Here is a 23,150-nt window from a genome sequence, read left to right on the forward strand (position 1 = left end):
CACTTTAAGTTAAAGAGGAGTCCTTTATTTTTGTATTCATATTGTTAACAATGCACATTTTATCCACGTGCACAGACTGGGTTTCTGATGCTGAAGTAAAATACCTGAAAACATAACAAAACATGCAGTTACTGTGGTTACTTTCTTTTTTTAATGGCTAAAATGTATTCAGGTCAAAATGATATTGAAAGAGGAAGACGTAATGAAGGAGCAAACATAAGCACATGTTCAGAAAAAATTAAAATAACTTAACAGACATTAAAACTCAACCTCTTTAAAACAGCGAGGACACAGATTTCAACACACTGGTATGTTGTTCCATGCATGTTGGAGAATTTGCCATCGGTCTTTAGCCTCATTGTTTTCTATCTTTTCACGTAATCTTTGATATTAAGAACACATCTCTGTCTGAGCCTGTTGAAGCAGGACTCGTTGCAGATGCCTCCTCGATGGTACTACGTGATGGAGCCAAACTTGTAAAGTGCTTAAGATCTGTGCACATGACTGTATGTGAGTTGGAACAGTTAATGAACAACTCTACATCCATTCTCTTCAAACCATGACAACAATTTAATGAGAATGAGGCCTGGTCCTAAATGACCACTTTCTCAATTTGGAGTACAGCAGTGATCCAGACCCTCTGATGTCGAGGGTTTAAGGTGGTTGAGTTCAAATTACAGTTATTAATAATGGTGACAATAAATAAATAAATAAATAAATGAACAAATAAATAAGTTCCAGCATAAATTGTAGATTTTGCTCTATTTTGCATCTCTTTGAGTAAACACTGGTTTCTAATATATGATCTATGACATTTATGACTGAATAAGTCTCATAAATGATTTATAAATTAAGATGAAAACACAGTCTTGCCCAGTCACAATTTCCTCACTCCACTATTTCTTCTTCTTCTCCTCTGTGGCACTGAACCATGAGTCTAGCAGCTTTTTCATGTAATACAGCTGCCAGGCGTGCACTTGAACAGCAATCACCATGACGAGGTACATAACAGTCACTGCCGAGAAGCCGAAAATGAAGCGGTAGGCCTTTCCGTGGCGGTAGAGCTGCTGCGCGACAGGAAACATCTCCATTCCACCATAAATAAGAGGTGCCATAGTGAACAGCCCTGCGCTGATCATGGACAAAACCAGGTAACTGATGTTGTTCTTAGGAAGTGACAGGCTGCTGCAGACCAGAGGGAGGAGGCTGAGCAGGTAGGGGTACTCCCACTGGTACGGCATGGACACCGTGTCGTGTGACACCAGGTTGAAGTGGCTGACGACCACCTGAGCAGCAACCAGCAGCCAGATCAGGAGGTGGACCAAGTTTAACTTCCGCACCTCTGACTTCAGGGAAGCACTGAGAAATAGAAAGAGGAATATCAGGGTGTGTAAATTAATTTCAAGATAACATTCACATTTGAAGAGCAACATCAGATGTAGTTGACTTGCCTCATCTGGTAGTGTGGGGTCACCCTTTCTCTGAGTTTAAATTCACTTCCATTGGTACCAGCAGCTCTCGAACCTACACGTGACGTCATGTTGAGAGAGACCTAGCGACACAAACAAGAAAAAACACAAGCAGAACATGACGGAACCAGAGCTGCCACTATGCATAAGATGTCAGGAAATAGTGAACAAAAAAAACACTCTTACAGAGGACAACATTTCAAATAGTTTTGTCTGCAATTAAAAAGCAGAAGATACTGAAAACGATTGAGAGGCAGCAAATCCTCACAACAGTCATTTTACTTGCAGATGATAAAGATCTTAACTTACACTTAATGACTCATGGTTTGTTTTTTAGAAACACTGGAACAGATGTGAAATGATGTGGACTTGTAACGTGTGATTATTGAATCTCTGTATTCATGTTCTGTTTTTATCTCTTTGTCATTAATTCATTTACTTATTTATTTATTCATACGTCTTAATTTAATTAGTTAATTTTAGTTTAAAAAAACACATGAGACAGTGGTTTAGTTATAAAAACCCAAAAGACTCGTTCTAACGCTTACACCTAGCTTACATGCTAATAGTTGTTTTTAAGGCAGGTTAGCTGCTGTTGCTAACTGACCTGATTCAGCGTTACTTTTACACACACACACACACACACACACACACACACTGTGCATGAGGACTAGCGTCTTGTTATCGTCAGTGTGGACATCACAGTGTTAAACACAGGTTAACACAAAGCTTACCGCTGTGTTTTCCTCTCCGTGCGCTCGAGCTCGTTGCTTAAATTCGTGCAAACAAAAGATGTGATGAAAAAAGATGCTTCCGACGAATCCGCGCATGCGCAGACACGGACACAACCGGAAGTCCTCCCACCGCAGCATCAGCATCTGTCCTCTCATCACGTGACCTGCAACATCTGCTCAGTGTTCCGGCAACACGAGTTTAGAAAACAGCTCATCCGTTCATTTCCACTTTGCTGTCACCATTATCATTTAACTCCGTTATTTGCTGCACAGCCACATTAATACACACAAAATAAAAATCAGATCTGAACTCACAAAACCATGATGAAGAGCTTGAAACTAGATTTTGTTTGTACACATTTATATGAGACACATTCCTATACAGGTATATATGTGCATCTGTGTGAGAAAACATTGGTTTTTAATATATTTTCTGTGATATTTTTGACTGAAGACGTCTCATAACTGATTGATAAAGTAAGATGAAAACACAGTTTTGCCCAGTCACATCTTTCATCACTGCACTACTTCTTCTTCTTCATGTACTTCTTCAATATTGTTGGTGCATATACAGTGCCCCTCACATAAAGTCTTTTACATTAAAGAGTAAAGGTTCAAGCCTTTTTTGCATTAATTAGTGTTAAAGCTACCTGTTGTACTGTATTGTTGTGGTTGCTGGAAGATCTTGTGTATTATCGATATCTTTCACCCTTTTTGTTTCTGTTAGACCTGAAATTCGATTTCCTTCATTCCTGAATGAATTATTAAATAATAAAGATGATTATCATAATGACCTCAACAGTGATTCTCAGATCAATGTTACATCATGATCATGAGTTTTAAAGTTGCACAGCATACCTGCCACATGGTGTGACTTTAACAGCAAAAGTGTCTGGGCTCCCCACAGGGAATAAATATTTTATATTCCAGCTTCATTCAAATAGATTGTCTTCTGTCAGCTTCGAAACAAAGATGTCAGAACAAAAGTCAACAGTTGTTTTAATTAAACAATTTTATTTAAAAAACAATAGATAATCATAACAAACATGAAACAATAAGACACAAATTCATTGGTTACACTGAAAATATTAGCACCATGGTTAAAAGAAGAAACATTTATTTTTTCCTTTAAAACTTTTAATGCTGGATGTCCATTTCATAGCATATAGGTAATCCGCAGATAAAATAATAAATTACTGACATAATTGTTGCTATGATTTGCTGCAATGTTCATGACTTGTTTTGAGTCCTGTAATGCAAATTGATGTTTTCCTCACAAACATGGCAGCAAGATTCTAAATGAATCCCACCAGGAAAACTGTGGAACCTAATTTTGTTATATCACAAAACAAATTACACGAAAGCAACTGGTTACATATGAAGCCCCATTGTTAAAGAGTTTCATTTAACACATGTAGTTACCAATTAGTTTTCATATGTCACCTTTTTAATTATGCTGCTATTATAACTACAATAGGATTATGTATAAAGTTGTTCTAACTTGAAATCATGACTTACAGAAGAGTTACAGAGTATTAACAGTTGAATTTTAAATTAAAAACAGATACATTTATGTCTAAAAGGATGAAATCACACTATAGTGAAATCTTTATATAAATCCTCCTCTGTTTGACTTTTCTTCCAACAGCAGAATTGAGTGGAAAATTACTTAAACCCTGTCAAATAATTTAAGTAATAACTGCACAATTGTACATGTGCAGTACATATTGAGACAGACTATCTGGTCTTGCGTTTTCTGTTTATTGGTGTTTCATATTCATTCAAAGGAGTGGTTTTGATAGTTCAGGGCAAAATGTTGAGTTTATTTGACCTTTGTGATTTTGCATAAAAAATATTTCTTTACAGCACTACATCCATAAAAAAAACATGAAATTAATATTACATTCTTATTCTTTGATTCTCACTCAAATTACAAACCTCAGTCATTTGCAGGTTGCATGACCTGAAATGCATTGTCTAAAATACTCAATGCAATGCAATTTTACTTACTTGCTGTAAAACATTTTTACAAAGGTGAAAATGTAAAATTATGAATTTCTTGCCAGAATGCCTTCCTACTGTATTTCACATTCTTGCCACATGGAGTAGCTGCCAGTTTTGAAGAGGTGCAGGGACACAATCTAATACTGTTACAATGGTATTACTAGAACTTTACATTTTTAATCTTCTTTTCCATACACTTTACACATTCCTCTGATGTCTTTACATTTAATAACAAATTGCACTCTTGTTGTTTTAAAAAAAGAATACTTCCAGAGCCATCTTAGGTCTTCATAGAATGTCCCCACTCTTTTTGTTTTCAAAGCTGTGAAACAAAGATCTTTGTTTCCCGATTAAACAGCTATAAGGGTTCACAGGATAAAAGCTGTTTTCTGTACAACCCTTCATTATCTTCTCCTCTCATGTCTGTTATTGATCAACAGTTTGTTTGCATTAAAAGGACTGCTCTGTCTCAGGTAATTCAGTTGTTATAATACAAAACTATGCTCCTATTTTGTTCTCACTAAAGCCTCTCTCTTCTTGCAGTTTGTGGTTTTACATTGGATACAACAAATATCCAGAAAAGGAGGAGTGCACGTACTGCCCAGCATAAAGTCCTGAAGCCTGATCTGAGGGCAGTTGAATATACACAGTGTCTCCAGGTTGTAAAGGTAGTACCGCACTCCCTGATGCTTGGTCTAGGAAACCCTTCTTGTATTCATCATATGTATACATCACTGGCTCATTGTTCCTCATCAAAGCCACCCACACATTGGCTCCTTTGCAATGGATGTGGTAGGCAAAGTAATAAATGCCAGGCATGTCACAGGTGAAAATTCCTGTCTGGGGGTTGTAGTTTTGGCGACCATTGTATAAGAGCTTGTCAAAAACAACTGGAGTCCCCACAGGTGGAAAGGGAGTTGTTGCTACAGCTGTAAATGCTGGCATTTCCAACCCACTGACACCCATTACTTCTGCCCCATTACCGTCATACTTGCCCTTCTTACTGTAACTACCTGTCTTAACACCATCTAGTCCAGGTCCCATTACAGAGAGTACTCCAGCCATGTCAGGAGACAGTCCAGTTGCTCCAGGTGGGCCTGGTGGTCCAGGAGGGCCAGGCTGACCTGGTTTTCCAGAGGGTCCTAATGGTCCCTCTTTTCCTTGGGGTCCTATGGGACCAGGAAGACCTGGACTCCCCTCACCTACACTTCCCGGTAGACCAGGGGGACCACCATCTCCCTTTGACCCAGGAAGACCAGCAGGCCCAATTGGTCCTGCTGCACCATCCATTCCTGGGATTCCTTTAGGGCCTTGGGGTCCGACTTCACCAGGTAATCCACCATGTCCTTTTAGCCCTGGAAGTCCTGGAGGACCAGGGGTACCAGGTAGACCTTTATGTCCATCTTCTCCTTTGACACCACTTGGCCCGGGGGGACCTCTTGGCCCTGGCTCTCCATTGTTTCCAGTCAGACCATCCTTACCAGGTATCCCAGGAGGACCAGGTTCACCCTGGGCTCCATCAAGCCCTTTAGGCCCTCCTTCACCGCAGTCTCCTTTAGGTCCAGGGGAACCTATACCTCCTGGTGGTCCCATGGAACCTGGAAGACCTGGTGGACCATTTGGTCCAGGGGATCCAAGCATACCAGGTAGTCCTCCATGTCCCTTTTCTCCTTTTGGGCCTAGCAGTCCAGGTAACCCACCCATGCCTTTATCACCCTTTGGTCCTGGCAGCCCTGGTTTACCAAACCCGGGAAGTCCTGGCTTCCCTGGCAAACCTGGTGGTCCTGGATGTCCTTTGGCACCTGACATGCCTGGCTGTCCTGGAAGGCCATTTTGACCTGGCTTTCCTTGACCAGGGAGTCCTGGTGAACCAGGCTGTCCTCCTTCACCACGTGGCCCATCTGGTCCTTGCTCTCCAGGATGTCCTTTCTCTCCTGGTGGTCCTTGTGGGCCTGGTGCCCCATTCAACCCAGGTTTTCCAAAACCAGGCAGTCCTCTTGGGCCTGCTGGTCCATGGGGCCCTGGGAGACCTTTGTGACCGGGTTGTCCTGGCTGACCCATTCCTTTATCACCTTTGGGTCCGGGTAATCCTGGTAGTCCTGGTAGACCTTTGTGACCTGGTTCTCCTTTTGTCCCTGGTTGACCTGGTAGTCCCTGCACCCCTGGTTTACCTATTCCTGGTAGCCCAGGTGGTCCTGGGGGACCCTGAGGTCCTGGCTGTCCAGATGGTCCATTCTCACCGCTGGGACCCATTTCACCTTGTGGTCCAGCCTCACCATTTCCTCCTGGCTTGCCTGGCAGCCCTTGTAAACCTGGTTTTCCCATTCCAGGCAATCCTGGTTGACCAGAAGGTCCAGGTTGTCCCACAGGCCCTGGCTGTCCATTTCCTGGAGGTCCAGGAGGTCCTGGAGGCCCCTCTGGTCCAGGTGGTCCAGCTGGACCAAGTTCTCCTTGAGGAATTCCTTCAGCCCCACTGGGAATTGTCTGTCCTGTGAGGAATGAAAAACACATTCAACTTGAAATTATAAATCTAATCTAATCTTGTCCTTTGTCAGTTCACAAAAAAGGGTAAGTACAAAAATATATATTCACAAATTTTGGTTTGGATAATAAAAAATATACAAAAAAATCAAAATAAAATAAAATACTAAATATTTTGTTTTTGGAACATATAGAAAAATATTTGCTTTATAAATATACACATTTGTGCCCTTGTCATGGTAAAGCAGGACATTTTCAAGATATGAATATATATATATATATATATATATATATATATATATATATATATATATATATATATATATATATGTATATATATATATCATCTTGGAAGGGTGTTGGTTTCTACCTGTAGAAAATATTGATCTCTCTCACCTTTGTCTTGACCACCATTATATCCACCGCCTTTACGAGCATTTCCTTTGCCCTTGTGCATGGGCAGCAGTGGTTGCTCCTTCCTGTAATGTGGATACTGCATGTAAGGCACCTCTTTTCCAAGGTACTGTTGCTGGGGAAAGCCTTCTTTGCCCATGCCCATATGTTGGTGATGCTGCACTGGCTGGTATGCCTGAGGGTGTTGCTTGTGTCCGTAGTATGCCCCACCACTCACATAAGTCAGTGCTGCTAGCTGTAGCACAGTAAGGGAGAAGGGGACAGGGAGGGGAGCCATGGCCAAGATCTGAATAGAAGAAAGAGAACAGAAGATATGAGGCAGCAGTTTATCTCTTCTTCAGTTCTGTTTGCTATTACAGTTTTAGCACTTCTTGAAAAATCAAGAGAACAAAGTCAGGAGACTTGTTTGCAAAGTGTAGGCAGTTGAAGGTCACACTCTTTCTCCCTCTGCTGGTTATACATTGGAACTATGCATCGGTCTCGTGAACAGTGGTATGTGTTAAGTTGTGGACTTCATGTGAAAGACCTTTTAGGAAGTGAAATGACATTCAGAAAAGGATTTTGGAAAGTTTTCCTCTAGGGAATAATTTCTCAGACATATATCTTATTGCCTTTTTCTAAATTGGACAACCACTAACTCACAGCTAAAAATATGAAATAAGTGTGTGAGCAATTTTGATTGTGTGTTCTTCAAAAGATGTTATAACATTTTCGGATGTGTTGAAGTTATACAATATTGTTATTTATCTTACTTATCATCCCACTTAATTTGCTTATTTATGATCTTTGTACTCTATTATTTTAGTGTTAGTTGGACACTTTGATTCTAAAGTGAAATGTGTATGGTAAACTGTGGTATGCCATTGTGGTGTCACTCTCACAGAAGGGGCTGGAGGGAACTTTCTACAGTTGTCCACAAGAGGGCATCAAAATAAACTTCACACTTCTAAATTTCACACTGCTGCTCAAATGTTGGGCTGAAACTTTTATTTCAGATAAATAGATTGTAATCTTGAATTGTCAGAGAAAACTGTCACATGTTGGGGAATTAATCACTTCTATTATCTGAGTTGCCAGCCACAGATTTCACCTTTACAGAGGTAAGATCTGCAGTCCTGTAACATACTGATGTGCACATTATTACACATTTGTCAAAGGTCAGTTTGGACAATGTTCACGATGGGAGGATTTAAATAGCTTTTGTTGTAAATTAACAAGATGTGTGGTGACAGTGATTTTAGATCATTTGCTTGACTCTTGAACTTTTAAGTTTTAGTTAGTGGGTTAATTATTTCTGTCACATCTTAGCTAATGCACTGGTGTGTACACCACTTCCATTGGTATTAATAGGAGCATTCTTGATGTTCCTGCATTGATTCAATCACAAGACAATAAAAATCCTGATTAATGGCATGAAAATGAAAGTTAACAGATGATGATAAAGGAAGGTGAACAGCATTATTAATGACTTTTATTAGCATTCAGACATCTGGTCCAACAAGTACATTTCTGAGAAAACAGTCTTCGTCCTGCTGGGCAGTTCAGCTATTTACTTTATTCACCTCTGACCTTTCTGCTTTAAATGGTTAGCAATGGAACAAGGCAAAGGAGTTTTTCATTGGCTCCACGGCCCATGATTAAGACTTTCAGTTGTGTTATTAAATCATTCTTTACAACTACCATCTTAGTTGTCGCATCTCCTGCCTCACTCTCACTCTCCAGGTTCAACCGTGATTACAGTTTTATTACAGCCAAGTCGTCTGTAGCTTTTCTAATTCACATCCTAAACCACATCCTCACTGTCGACTCCATCACTGGCTCTTTGGATCTCTTCACTCTTTCACCTTTTCTCAGTCGACTGGTGATTTTGACATGGCCGTGCCACTGTCTCCCTTCATGAGAACTGGCCTTTGAAGGAAGCCCACCTAGTTTCCACTGCAAGAGAGGCCAGACATGCCGAAGAGTCCAGAGGAATGCCACTGATTTTCTCCCCACAAGAACTGGAGCCTATTTTTGACCACTGGGCGGAAGCTGCAGCCTCAGTGAATGTAGGTCTGCAGACAGAAGTGCAGGAATGGCAGGTAGAGTAAGTCTCTGAGAGTCACACAGAGCATTTAGCTTTACCCATTGTCTGTGTGAGGCTGTGTTAACGTCCCGGGGGCACAGATTGATGCTACGTAGGACGAGACAGATAATGGAAACTAATGGAAAAGACGGAGCTGGGGGAGGATGTATATTGATTTGTTAATACCATTATAACTTTTCTCATTAGTACAATTATCTTTTAGAATTGGTTTCATTAAACCAACAAAGAACATTGATAGTTCTTTAGAAAAGGTGAAACTACAGACTTGTATCCACTATATTTAGCAAATGAAAGACTTGTGAGAGGTGGGAACTGGGTGTGAGAGTCAGAAGAAAGAGATGCATTGACACTGAGTCAGTTGTATGGTTAAAATAATCAGACTCGTTTCACAACAAGCACTCAGAGCCAAGAAATCCAGAAAGTTTGGGGCAAAACAGAAAAGCTTTCATGACACAAAAGGCCACACATGCAGCGGAAAGATTTAACTACAACAAAATGTCCAATCTTAAATAAGAGGAGGATAATTTTCATGATACCAAACAACTAGTTTTATTCACATATGTATTAAAATATTGAAATGTGTTTGTATGTATGTGTACACAAAAACGTTTTACATTTAATGTAAGCGTTCAGCTGAATGTGATCATGCAAATATACATAAAGAGGTTTTACTACCTTTTAGGAACGTCCCAGCTCAGTGTTGGTATGTATGAATGTATGGGTGTTTTTAAAGGGGCTGGAAAAATAACAAAACTTAAACTACACATCAGAGGGACCCATACAACGAGGGTCTGTTCGATGTCACATAGCAACGCCATAACATTGTCATGGCAACCGCAGAGCGATGGAAACACCTTCCCTCTTCACCTGCTGTGCTTTTCTCCAGTACATTATTCTACATAGGTGTTGCCTGCGAGTGACTTGTTCACACAGAGGAGCCGTTTTCAGACGCTGACATAAACATTAACCAGCAATTTCCATGTTTTAACTTGTTATTAGACTAAACAGGAAAAGAGAAGGCAGCAGTTACAACAAAGTGACTATAGACGACTATTATGCACCTTTACATTCACCTCTAAGTGCTAGTGTCATCCCTCCATCGATATTCATGAAGTCACATGTGACTATGTGACAGCTGAGAGAAGTCGTGACTAACTTGATGTGAGCTGTTTCTCACGTGTGTAAGATTTACAGTTAAGTTTTTTCACACGCTGGTGTAAAACATTCTGGCTCCAACAGTGATGACTCTCTGACAAGAGGTCATTCGTAACAGTGACAGGAACAGGAATAGCAGCCATGGTCTACATTTTCATAGCAGGCAGATCTCACCACCAGTGTGTTATTCACTTCACACCCTGTCCACACTGTTTATGAGACAGGAGAGGACACGCACATGCACGGTTGTGCACGTATATGAGAATTGCAGACATATGCACATACACACAAATCATGCGATGGACGCATACTTTTTTGGACTTTAACTGAAATAATTTCAAAACCAAATTAGAACCATTTCTGAAGAGTAATATATTCACAACGCTCCAAAATTAATGGTGTATTTGTTCTAATTTATATTTTCTGTATATTTATATCTCATTGAACAATATAGTTTTTTTTTAAACAAGATTAAAAGTCTACAGCCTTGCCAGCAGCTACTATGTTTAACATGTAGTAGTATGGACTGTAAAGATGGATGCCATGACTGCTCCCCAAAAGTGAAGCCAATGCATAGGAATCGCCACCTGGTGGTTGGCTGCAGATGGTACATAGAGTCCACATTAAATAAATTTTTCTCAAACATGATTTCCGTCATTAAAGGTAGTTATTATTTATGTTCACGAGATTGGTCGAGCCTGTGGATCACCAGGACCTCACAACCAATTGACATCATTAGCGTGAGATGTCTGTGTTGAGTCCATCAGGGATACTCTGGCTTCATGTCTGGACAGTGGGAGCAAGTGGAGAAGCATCATCCATCTTTATTTTCAGTCTTAGTGTGTAGTTAATGTTAGTAGCATGTTAATGTTTGCAAGTGCTAAACACAAAGTAGAGCTCCAGCTGATGGGGATGTGCTTCATTTTGTGGGTATTTGGTCATTAGGTTAAGTATTGGACAAACTGCAATTGTGACCTGATGATGTCCCTGAGGAAAAGCCAGGGGGTAACAGACATTATTACAGTTAGTGGGGTGAACATGGTGCAAGATTAAAATAACAAAAGGTGCTTGGGCTCATCCTTTGGGGACCGTGAATGTTTAACATCCAAGGTCAACTTTTTTAACATTTGCTCAGGCTGTAAAAGCTCCTAACATCTGCAAAGCATCATTTGAATATAGAAATATCAAAGTAAAAATTCTACAAAATGATTCTGTCTTACTTTTTTCACACCCACTTGTTCCCATCCCATTATCCTAACACATTTAGCCAACACATTTACTATTAGACAACAACCCAGAGGGAAAAATATCTGTGGTTTCAACATCTGCTGCCAGAATCATGTGTGGTTGGTCATACACCACTGAGCTCTCAGCACGTCCAGCCTGGGCCAGACAGCCTCAAAAATAAGCAAACCTCAGAGTCGTCTACATCATGTGTCTTTATGCACCACGTGTGTATGAACACTCGTGTGTGCCTCTGCTTCCTCGACTACTTCCAGATGTCCATCTTCTTGACATTTTACACAAACGGAACAGTGAACTGTCCGTCAGGTGTGCGACTCAGGAAATGATATAAGCTGTTGTTTTTGCTGAGTCAACCTTCATCCAGCGGAAGAGGAGGTGACGCTGCAGTGTATGCGAGCTGCGATCTCCACAAAGACCAAAGAAAGTATAACGTCATAAAAAGTACAGCGAATCAACATCAACCTCCTCTGTGCTCGTGATTTACTAATACAGGAAAGTGTTGAGGGAACACCAGGCAGCAACATCCTTCTTCCACAAAAGCATTTTTTCAACTCTCCTCTGACCAAGATGGAAATATTAGCTGTGTCTACTACCCTCACATCTCCAGACACATCTGTCCGTCCCCCCTCCAGACACCTCTCTTCTCACCGTCTCCACTTCTTCCTGCATCTCTGTGCGAACAGAGCCGCGTCTGTTCTTCAACGGCTTCACCCTCTATCTCACTTCTCTCCTCTCTGTCTCCCTCTGTCTGTTTTCCCTCATTGGCCTTTTTTCTCCCCTTTGGAAACATCCAGGTTCAGTGACCTGAGCCACTCGGTGACCTTGCAGACTGCAGTGGGGCTCAGAAGGCGACGGTGGGTCTCTTTAAACCACCTTGTCAACGGAGCAGGGACCAGAGCTACAGTAAAGTCCACCGGTGGCGATTTGAGGTTGAACAATGGATCTGTTCAGGTTTAAGTCTTCTTATATGCATGTATTACTTGTGCTTTAAGTTTCTGTGTGCCTGCAAATTCATTTACAACCTAAAACAGTCACTCATTCAGCCACATTAGGTCCTACTTAAAGTTTCCCCCCATTGCTTCTCTGAAACAGGCAGCCTGACCAAAAACTAGTGTTTAAATCCCACTGAACATGTTTGGCAAACCGCTCTGCCTTCCTGCCTGCACCGCAAACCATTTACAAATTTAAACTTAAGCCAGCGGTGCCCTCACACTCAATCTTGGTAAGTGCACCGACGCTGTGGTTTCTCAGGGAAAAACATTTGCAGCTCCACGGCTCCCTAAACGAAGCTTTTATCACAAAGTACACCTCATAAAGTGAACACCTCTTCAAGTCACACTACGATCATCCCCATTCAAACAAACCACACACACACACACACACACACACACACACACTGACACAGCTGTGCAGCAAGTGTTTACCTCTTTCCCTCTATTTTACCCGACCATCATTCTTAGTTTCCATTGGGTTCTTTTGTCCCTTTGTCCTGCACATTCCTGAAGTTTGTCAAGTAATGGACACAGAGAGGTACATTTCACATTTGAAAGTTTATCTCTCTTAGTTTTAAAGTATGAAGACAGAAAGAGAAATAAAAGTGAAAGAGAGAAATAAGAGAGAAATGCTGAACATCAAAAGCCGTCAAAAGTTGTTGAATAGATTTTTTTGGTACGCAGCATAATGTGTATTTTCCTGTAGGTCCATGAACATCACGCAAACTCATCAGATCAGAGTAAGAAAAAGTGACATATCGCTAATCCAAAGAGAGAAAAAGTTTAATCTTAGTACAAATAAAGCAACAATAAAGATGAGAACCAAACGTTTTAATTTTAAATTTTAAAACTGGCCATATATTGATCAAACCAATCCACACAAACGAAAAATACTTTTTCTTACAGTGATTTTATTTATACTCCGGCAACTAAAGAACTCTGGTCTCGAAATGGTTCTGTTTGTAATTGCATGGATATGAAAGTGTGTTGATATGTGGCAAAAGTTCTGAATTTAACACTTTCTTCCGAATCATACAGATTACATCTGAGGCGTAGCCTCATAGTCACGGGCCTGAAAACCTCTGCCTCTGATCTATTCCTCAGTTTGTACACTCCTCTGAAGTGGTAGTATTGAATATCTTTTTAGCAAGTGAATAATTTCAAAGTTTGTGTGACTGAGGCCTCGGACTGCAGATTATCGCCAGAGAATGAGCGTTACAAAGCAAAGCAGGCCACAGAGATAGAGCTGCTCTGTTTGCTCTGCAGTCTCTTCTCACCAAACTGCTGCACTTGCCCCCTCGTATACATCTGACAGTTTGGCTTCAGCTTTCTGCATGCACACGCACACATGCACAAACGCACACACGCACACATGCACACACACACAGACTATCTCTCACAGAGATCATCACAGTGCAGCTCTGTGACACCTTAGATAAAGGAACTAAACTATAGTGAAGCAGCGGTTTCAGAGACATTACTCTCTCCACGATGATGCTCAGAAATGATGCTCCACAGCTGAAGGCCGAATCTGTGAGGCCTAGCTTACCCATCAGCAGCACGAAACAGATACCACTGACAACTACAGAGAACAGACTTATGATTTCAGGCTTGAAATAGGAATGATTTCTATTTATTGAGTTATATCTAATATTTACATTGATTCATTTAAAACAGCACTTCTGTTTAAAACTTTAATCAAATCTTATTATGGAAATGTCTTAATATAGTGAGGAGTGGGTCGCTTAATGACTCTGCATTCCTGAATTCACTCATTAAAAAACTCTATTGGCTGCAGAGTAAATCACAGAGCGCTTAAACAAATATCAACTTTCATGCAGATAAACGAGAAAACTCTCATAAATCTTAAATACCAAATGAACTACTTAGAGATTAACATCAAATGCATATGAAACATGAGTCAAAGTGAGAACAGAGCGGTGCTTACCTTTTTGAGTGGACGTTTATGGGGAAATAATCACTGCAGACTAACAGACAGAAAATCAGGCAGACAGACAACCACACAGAGGGAACCCTGGGATATGTGCTCATAACAGACGCACACCTTAAGGACCCAGCTTATATCTGCTGGAGGGTGGAGCCACGTGGGTGGGTGGGGGAGAGAGAGAGTGAGAGAGAGAGAGAGGAAGGGAGGGATGGATGGATGGATAGATGGATGGATGGAGGGATACGGACTTGACAGAGAATAAATGTAACCTCTCAAAACCTTATCTACCATTTATAGATCCAAAACATGCTCACATCCCGATGATGAGGAGCGGCAGAGAATCACAGTGATGAAGAGGCAAGTTTCTTTCATTAATGTTGTGATCCACTGTCACTGAATGTGACAGAGTGAATCTTTACTTATGCGTATGAGCTTCCACACACTGGAGCTAGTTTTTTTTTTTTTTTTTCTATTGAATCATATTATATTATGTCATATATGCTTATCACAGCTGCTTTAGGATGCATTAACTTTTTTTAAAGTATGACACAAAAACAAGAAATGAGGATTTGCTGTAGATCTATTTAAATAACTTTATAAACTAAGGATTAAGCATTAACATAGGCAATAAAGTGTAGAAACATGAATAGTGCAGTTAGTCACTAATCAGAGTTAGTGCCAAATTGACCAATAGACCATCAAAGTAATGATTATACTATAATTACATTCCTACTATACTTTAATTTACACTGCCCAAATATTAATTGAGCTAATTGATTGAGCTAATTGATCTAACTTCAAGACTCCTAAAAATGTATAAAACGTTTTTTATAAATAAACTATTGATGCTCCGCTTCCACCAACGAGAACAGTAGATTGAAACATCCTCCGTCAGTCGAAGTTCCACATCTGCGTTTGTCTCAAAGCAGAAGGAAAAATAACATCCTTTTAAACTGTGGTTAAAAACTGTCCGATGAACATTTAGAAGGAGCATTAAGTCACAACCACGGCCTAAAAATAATCTTTCTCTCAGAGGTTCTTTGTTGGTCTGTGACGACAGACACTTTCCAGGGCAGGTTTGACACCGGTGTACAACTACTTAGCAACTCTGACGTGTCCAGCCACCTAATTATACAGAGTATGAGTAGTACTTTACCTCTGCTGTGTGGCTGTGTGCCTTCTCTTTTATTTCCTTTGCTGCACTCGTATGCTCTCTAGAGTCTAGATACAGAACAGAGGCCGGCAGTGTGTCCTGTGTGAGGGCTCAACGTCTGTGGTTATGAGGGATGCATGCAGATCCAAAGTGACACTGTGGCGTTAAAGGGTGGACGACCTGCTGCATCTCCAACAGCCAGGTGTCAGCTTGGTCAGCTTTCTGGTCTTTGGCGTGATTTGACTATCCGTCACGCTAATGTTCTCAGACAGTGTACAACATTTTGTCACAATGCTGAGTCCACAACACAAGAAATACTAACAATATTGTATTTTCATTGTGAGAATGCTCCAATGACATCTTCCTTTGTTACTGAGGTAATCATGTCGGCTCCATGGTTTAAATACAGTGAGTGAAAATACACACACACACACACACACACACACACTTTGAGTTGGGGTGTGAAAGGTACACGATAGCCAGGGGGTAATGAGTTGTGTGTGTTTGCCCTTGTGCTTCAAATCTCTTCCTGTTCCATTAATGAAGCCTCAATGGGCCTCAGCGCTGCCTCTCACCATGAGGCCTGCACACTACTGTATGCTGCAGCGTGTGAAAGTAAACCCTGAGTTCTGGAAAACCCTGGACTTTGACTCATCTCGCCAGTTCTCCTACAAGATCTAGAACTTAGACGTATCTTAAAGCTGCCGTCATGTGGAAGGAGTCACTCATAATAGTAAACCTATAACATACTCTACAGTTACTCTCAACTCTGCAGACTTTTGGCATTGAATCTTTTGGTTTCACTGTTTTGGTTCAGTCTCACTTCAACACAACCGGTCCAGCCCCAAACAGCAGCCACACACATGACTTTTTATTCTCCGAAGAGGGTTAAGAATGACAGTGAGCAACTTTTTCGAAATGCTTCCATCAGCTGAGTGAGATACAGACGGGCAAATGAGGCTCCTCCCACCTCTGTTAGAATAAAATAAACACAAATAACCCCCAATCCACACAAAAACAAACACATCCACTTACAGTATTTTGTGTGCATGTATGTATTCAAGATAGAGCGTCTTTGTTTTCCCACCAGATAACACGCCTCCTCTCTGCCCTGAGAAAGTTTGTGATGCGGATTATACACGACACTGTCCAGAGCCCCTGGTGAGAGTAACATTTGGTATTTGTGTTTTAGCTGAAGTGTTCCTGTGAAAAGCCACTTACAGGCAGAGTACAAACATCACACAATAAATTAATAGTAGATGGCAGGGTGAATGACATTTTGACAAATTCGTTACAGTGGGGAAATAGGTTGGCGTGTTCTTATTAGATCTATTTGTAGCTCACAGAGCAATTTGTGCCCAGTCTACTATTTATCACTGTATATTACTCACTGTCTCCAACTTCCACAACTATTTTCTGCAACCTCTGCTTCTCCAACTGTACGTGCTCTTGTTTTGTTAATGAATGCACATGTTGCCCAGAGGCCTGCAGCAGCTCAGTGCTACACATTTAAATATTTGCCCAGCTTTGAGTTTACATTTTACAGTCATAAAGCGGAGACAATCAGCCCATCACCACAGTAACTCTCCGTCAAGAATCTGTTTTTAACAGTTAAAGAGTTGCCGTCCCACAGTCCTGTCACATTTTCAGATGAGTTTACGGCATCTGAGTTTGTGAGGCGTCCGCATTCCTGACTCCTTCCCTCTTCACCATGAGGCAATCTTGGAATTTGCAGTGCAAACAAAAGTAAACATCTGAAAGTGCTCGTGTCACCTCACCCGTAGGGACAGAGAGCTGTGGAATTTAGCTCTGCTCAGCACCCAAAAATTCTAGTGATCTATTGATCAGTCAATGACATCGGCACGAGAAAGACAAACTTTTTCATATCTCCCTTGTCAGTGATGGAACGGTTGCTTTCTCTCTCTTTAAAAAGAAGAGCATCCTCGTACTAGATAATTACCTAAATGTAGTCTGAAAATATTTATGTCCCTGTTGCCAGATTCTGATCTCACGCACTGAGTTAATATTTACCTCTTCATGATGTCACGGAGGGGCATCCAGCTGCTGGAGGATTCTTTCAGCTCACGACAAGTAAGTCAGGGTTATGCCCACAATGCTTTTCAACAAGTGTGTGATCAGCTTGTTTCTTTTTACACTTTTATTATTTTGAACTTTTGCCCCAGTGCCCAGACCAGTGAACCTTGACCTTCCTTCTCTGACCCCACAGGTCACACTGAACTAACCTGAAACATTAACAAAGGAGGTGGTAAACCAAGAAACTCCAAACTATGTTTGGAGAAATTACTTTACTACACAAATCAAATGTATACGTGGACAGTGACACAAGAGCAATGGTGCCCCTCTAGCCTTGTGGCCCAAAGGTAATATTTCCAAGCTGAAATGTATTAACAACTATTGCATGGTTTGCTATGAAGTTCAGAAAGTGGTTTCCAGAGAAGGAATCCAAACGACTTTGATGATCCTTTCATCCCCTCTGTTATCAACGCCAGGTCAAAATTTGAATCTGTACTTTCTGTATAAACTCTGCAAAACTACCACTACCTTGCTCCTCAGACAATATTATGATAGACTAAGCTGTAAACATGGTAAAATATTTATCAATGAGGATGTAAGCATGGCCCATTAGCATAACAAAGTTGTAGACTCAGACAGTTTTGTTCTTGAGGTTATGTTTTCACTGACTATAGTATTTTCGTGATGTTGGTACCACAATGTACTTTAGATTTTATGCTAAATATCTTTCTTGATTAAAAAAGAACTGATTAAAATAAAAATAGTGGATTGGATTTCACCTCTTTTGAGAAGGTGTTTATCTACCAATCACTGTCAGTAGCAGCTTAATGATGAGAATCATAGTAGTTGATAATATTTGTTGAAGCTTTCTATCTACCAGCCATGGTCTCTTTTATCAACAATTTATTTATGCAGTAAAATGTTCATATTTTCCTACAAGGCTAGTTTGCTAGCAGACTTATTAAAGGCTACAGTTACCATAAAGTCAGCTCGGTCCTGCCCTCTGCATCATGGCTTCATCGCTGTCGCAGCCCTCACCCCACACCTGCTACACTCAGGGTACCTTTCATTCTTTACCCTGACCTCAGGTCTATTCATGAATCACTGGGTTTAAGAGTCCCCTGTGTCACTTGAAAAAATGCCCCTCTCACCACCAACAAGGCCAGAGGTTTGTTATTCAGTTTTTTAAGAAAACAACGTCATTGCTCACGCTGTGGAGCTCCAAGGGCTTTTACTGCGGGACCTTCCAAAAAAGTCAAAATCCAACAAGCTTTACTTTATCTCTACAGCTGCTTTCACACATGCACTGTACTCCAGATATTTTCCTGAAATTAACCGAAGGGGCTGTAAATGAGAACACAAATGTTCAAATTAGTGACCTTGTGAAATGTTGAGAAAATGGCCAAGTGAGTCGATTTGAGACCAGCAATTGAGTACATATTGATAACATTTCTAACAAGCAACAGATGCAAAACTGAAGAAAAAAAAGAATGCTAATATCATTAGCATTGAGACCACGTTAATTCAAGAGCTGAATTTCTATGTCATGTCCTGCCTCCTGTATGTTCTATCCACAGATTTTCATGTGTGAACGTGTCTGACCTGCACAATCCCCCACTGCGTTCTGGAAAATGGAAAATGTCCAGACAAATTTCCTGATAATTTCCAGAGTTATTTTATGATAAGCCATTAGTAACAGTATTAGTAAACCCTACAGATTATTTCTTCTTAAAAACAACACAAACTACTTGAACAAACATTTAAACTAATTTTCTCGTAAAGTGGAACTAAATGTGTAATGTAACCCTCCCATGTTTCAGACCCAACCACCAAGACCAGTCTTCATGACCCCAAACACCAGTCTCCACTCTGTCTATCCAGGGAACCAGGAACAAACCCTGTGGTTACAGTGGCATATCCATCATACTGAACATGTTTCTATGTCTCAAAGTGAGTAGTGGGCTTATTTAGCTTTGTGAGTTTGCTGTGAACGTACAGGCGGCCCACACACTCCCCCGCTCACAGCTGGCTGCACCAAGTATTCACACAGCGGTGTTGCAGCAGAGCCCCCGAACATGCACATACTGTGGAGGTACACATGCACAAACACATACACAGTCTCTCTTCATACCACATGTTAAAACACAAACACACACACACACACAGCACCAATCCCACAATCCTGTGCCTCAATCAACAGACTGTTACATTCCTGCATCTCACCTGGGTCTGTCCAACGATGACATCACTGTCCCGAGAGACACAAGGGGTTTACAGGGTATGAGGTGACTTGGCTGGTCGAGGCTGATTCAATGGCCCCTCTTTTCATGGGCTCTTGTGAAAACAGAAATATATCCAGATGAAATATTTTACAAGACACCAGAAAGGATGAATCATGTTCATCAGATGTTTCTTAAGGGTTGTGCTTTTGTTAGAGAAGAATGTGAAGTCTGTGATCCGTATATTTTATAGAAATAGTTCACATTTTGGCATATAGTCTTGTCTGCTTTCTCTTCGAGGATGGTATGGAAAGTTAGGCTAAACCTAAACACATCCAGACCCCAGCTCCTCACTCATGCCAGGTTTGTGTACTATTGGAGTTACCATAACAACCCATTTCTGACTTAAACATGCACATCCACAAACTTTTTGAAGATTGCTTAAAAAAAGAAGAGAAGAGAAGTTTTCAAGAACATCATCCCTGTATGTTATGTGTTTGTTTTTATATTTGTTTGTGAGCAAGATAACACTGAACCGATTTCGAGGAATTGTTTTCCCTTTCTTTAACATTGTGAGATGGGCCTATTTCAACATTTTCACCATTTTCCTAGGGAATAATTCATGCATGTACACATTTGGCATTTGATAACTTTTGAGAGTTTCTGACACCTCATTGCGGAAATAAACTTTTCTCACAAAAAATATGAAGTAAAAAGAGATCATGGTATTTACAGATCATGGTTAACATCGGCCAAGTTCTGAGTTCAAGGTAACGAAAAGCAAATCGAAGTGCTGCAAAGGTCACATGACCAACTCCACAGTCAAGTTTCTTAAGATGTTGATCACATAGCCCCCCCATCTTATCTCACTTACATATTTCCTAAAAAAGGTGAAACAATAGTGTGTTTGTGCCCCGTCCATGAGCACACTGGAAGAAATCTTACGGTAAAGTCACACCTACCTGTTAATCCAAAACGGTCTACAGTCACACTTATATACAGAACCTCCACATACGCCCTCATCACACTACTGTACGACTGCCCCGTCCCCATACACCTGCAACCACAACTTGGCAAACAGACACGATGATATGAGCGGACATGTCAGAGTGAGACAGACAGTCTGTAGTGTGTGTGATTTACTGGTCAGATTTTAGGTGAGTCGGAGAAACATGTTAGCGACAAATAAACTTATTTAGAGGAGTGAACAGGGGCATAGAGCTGTAGGTGATCTGTTGTCCTGTTTTCTGATTTGTGTCATTGCCTGATGTTTTTCTCATTTACTCATGTGGTTCAGCTCTATTTCATAGCTTTGAGCTGACTCTTGAGATTGACTGATTCATTTTTCCAATCAACGGCTTGATTTATGAATTATTTACCCAGACCCTGGTCTCAGGAGAATTTAGAGGCAAAAAGGATGTTCCATCTCTGAGACGAGCCTCCCAGGCAACACATCCTGTCAGACTGTGTGCAAACCACGCACGCTCTGCTGGGATTAACAGACCATCTCTGACCGCAACCATAATCCTTCACTCAGTTGTACAGCGCGATCGAACACCAGTGAGCAAGGCTGAGCTGCCACCCGTTAACTATCCTGTAATAAGAGACCTGTAAGCCGCAGAACGGTAAATGATCAGACCCTGAATCTGTCTCATTTTATTTTAAACACATGACACATGCTGATGTTTTACAGCTGAAATAAAACTACAGTATGACACAGCCCCTTGAGCAGCTTCTCTTAGTATGAAACGAAAACCTTAACAAGGATGGAAGCCATTAATAAACTGTACTTCTTACATGATACGAAGATGGAGCCACCCTAAGCATTCACCTGTGGGAGACGTTGATGCTTCACTTTCTTAACATTAGCCTGAGAAAGTGACCCTGGTGATGTCATCAAGGTTGTCTTGGATTGGGCAGAGAGGGTCCAACAAGAATACACTATTGGTTGCATTATGGGAAATGTAGGATCTACCAATTTTTTTGTTCTGACTCGCATGTAACAGAAATAGGTGAACGTAAATCTACACATGCGATTTGCAGCAGGTTAATTTCTTATTATGCACTATATCATTGTAATCTGCTGTTTTTGAATAAAATAGAAAATAATACACGTGTTCCTCACGAGGTAAAAGGGTAAGGCATTAGGCTCTAAACACAGGTGCTCGCTGAAAGGCATTGTGGGTAGAGTATTCTGCAGTGAGGTGTTAGTATGTGTGGAATGCTGATAGGACTCATTGTTGACTGGGGACAAACAGATAGCATGCTGGGATGCAGCATATGGAGACAAGGCAGCTCCGGCTTCTGCAGTTTGCCAGGTCTACAAGTGGTCATCGCTGGCAAAATTCAACCCAGAAAACACAGGGCGGGGTCAGGACCTAAAGAAAAAAACCTGTCTGCATTTGGTGCACTGAAAGGAGGAGAAACATCCAGGAAGAGAACAATCTGAGAAAAATAATACACATATTTATCTAAAGGAAAATGTGCCTGAAGTAGAATTTTACAATTCATTTGTGACGAAAGCTAAACTTGATTTTTGCTTTAGTCTGGATAATGAAAACAGGATATAGCAGCTTCCATCCCCCTATTTTCCCCTCTTGCTTTCTTCCTCTCTTTCTCCGGTATTGACTCAGAAATGTGCCTCAAGCTTAAAAAATACAACTCATAACACTCAATAACTGAAGTTACAGTCCGCTTCACTTTGTTTCATGCATCTTATCCTCTGACACCAAACCACCCATCATGGTTTGTGTTAACCCGTGCTCAGCTTACACAGAAGTTTAATGTCTGCCCTGTGTCTGCGAGCACGTTGAAATAATCTGTATAATGAGTGTAAAATGTTGGCACTCCTCGTGGACGGGGGAGAACAGCCAACATACAGTCCATAGTCCCAAATGAGCTGCATATTAGGCGGCCCACAGCACTGCCTGGTGTTATTTGACACTACACAGACTGCTGCCATCATTACATGTCAAACCAAGAGCTCTGACATGGCAGGCGAGCATGACAGGTATATTATGCCTGAAATAAACGCTGCTCCGAAATTTATTCTAAGAACTGTGACTTGTGTTTGTGCAGGTTTTTGCAGAACTTTATTCACACTAACCTCAAATGACATGTGCTTAATGACAGAGGTGTGTTCTCGAATGCAGCACAAGGTTGTAGTTGTTTGGCTCTATAGCACCATGTCGAAAACAGGATGGCAACAGCAGCAAT

At 41.0% G+C, this 23,150-nt stretch overlaps 2 protein-coding genes across 3 annotated transcripts; both read right to left on the minus strand.

The window, feature by feature from the left end:
• Positions 1-9: 9 nt before the first annotated feature.
• Positions 10-2,362, minus strand: jagn1a (jagunal homolog 1a). The gene is made up of 3 exons (XM_020100707.2): positions 2,204-2,362; positions 1,452-1,552; positions 10-1,359 (listed from the first exon to the last, which is right to left on the minus strand). The coding sequence occupies exons 1-3, from the start codon at positions 2,357-2,359 to the stop codon at positions 897-899; spliced, it is 720 nt and encodes a 239-aa protein (XP_019956266.2). The 5' UTR covers positions 2,360-2,362; the 3' UTR covers positions 10-896.
• Positions 2,363-3,206: 844 nt separating this feature from the next.
• col8a1a (collagen, type VIII, alpha 1a) lies at positions 3,207-21,826 on the minus strand. Of its 2 annotated transcripts, none has more exons than XM_020100677.2 (3): positions 19,939-21,826; positions 7,085-7,388; positions 3,207-6,696 (listed from the first exon to the last, which is right to left on the minus strand). In XM_020100677.2, exons 2-3 carry the CDS (start codon positions 7,377-7,379, stop codon positions 4,760-4,762), a joined length of 2,232 nt encoding a protein of 743 aa, XP_019956236.1. In that variant the 5' UTR covers positions 7,380-7,388; positions 19,939-21,826; the 3' UTR covers positions 3,207-4,759. The 2 variants fall into 2 exon arrangements, with proteins under 2 accessions (XP_019956236.1, XP_019956235.1); XM_020100676.2 differs by lacking the exon at positions 19,939-21,826 and adding an exon at positions 14,529-14,638.
• Positions 21,827-23,150: the final 1,324 nt, after the last annotated feature.

Source organism: Paralichthys olivaceus, chromosome 10, assembly GCF_024713975.1.
Source record: "Paralichthys olivaceus isolate ysfri-2021 chromosome 10, ASM2471397v2, whole genome shotgun sequence".
Classification (NCBI taxonomy): Eukaryota; Metazoa; Chordata; class Actinopteri; order Pleuronectiformes; family Paralichthyidae; genus Paralichthys; species Paralichthys olivaceus.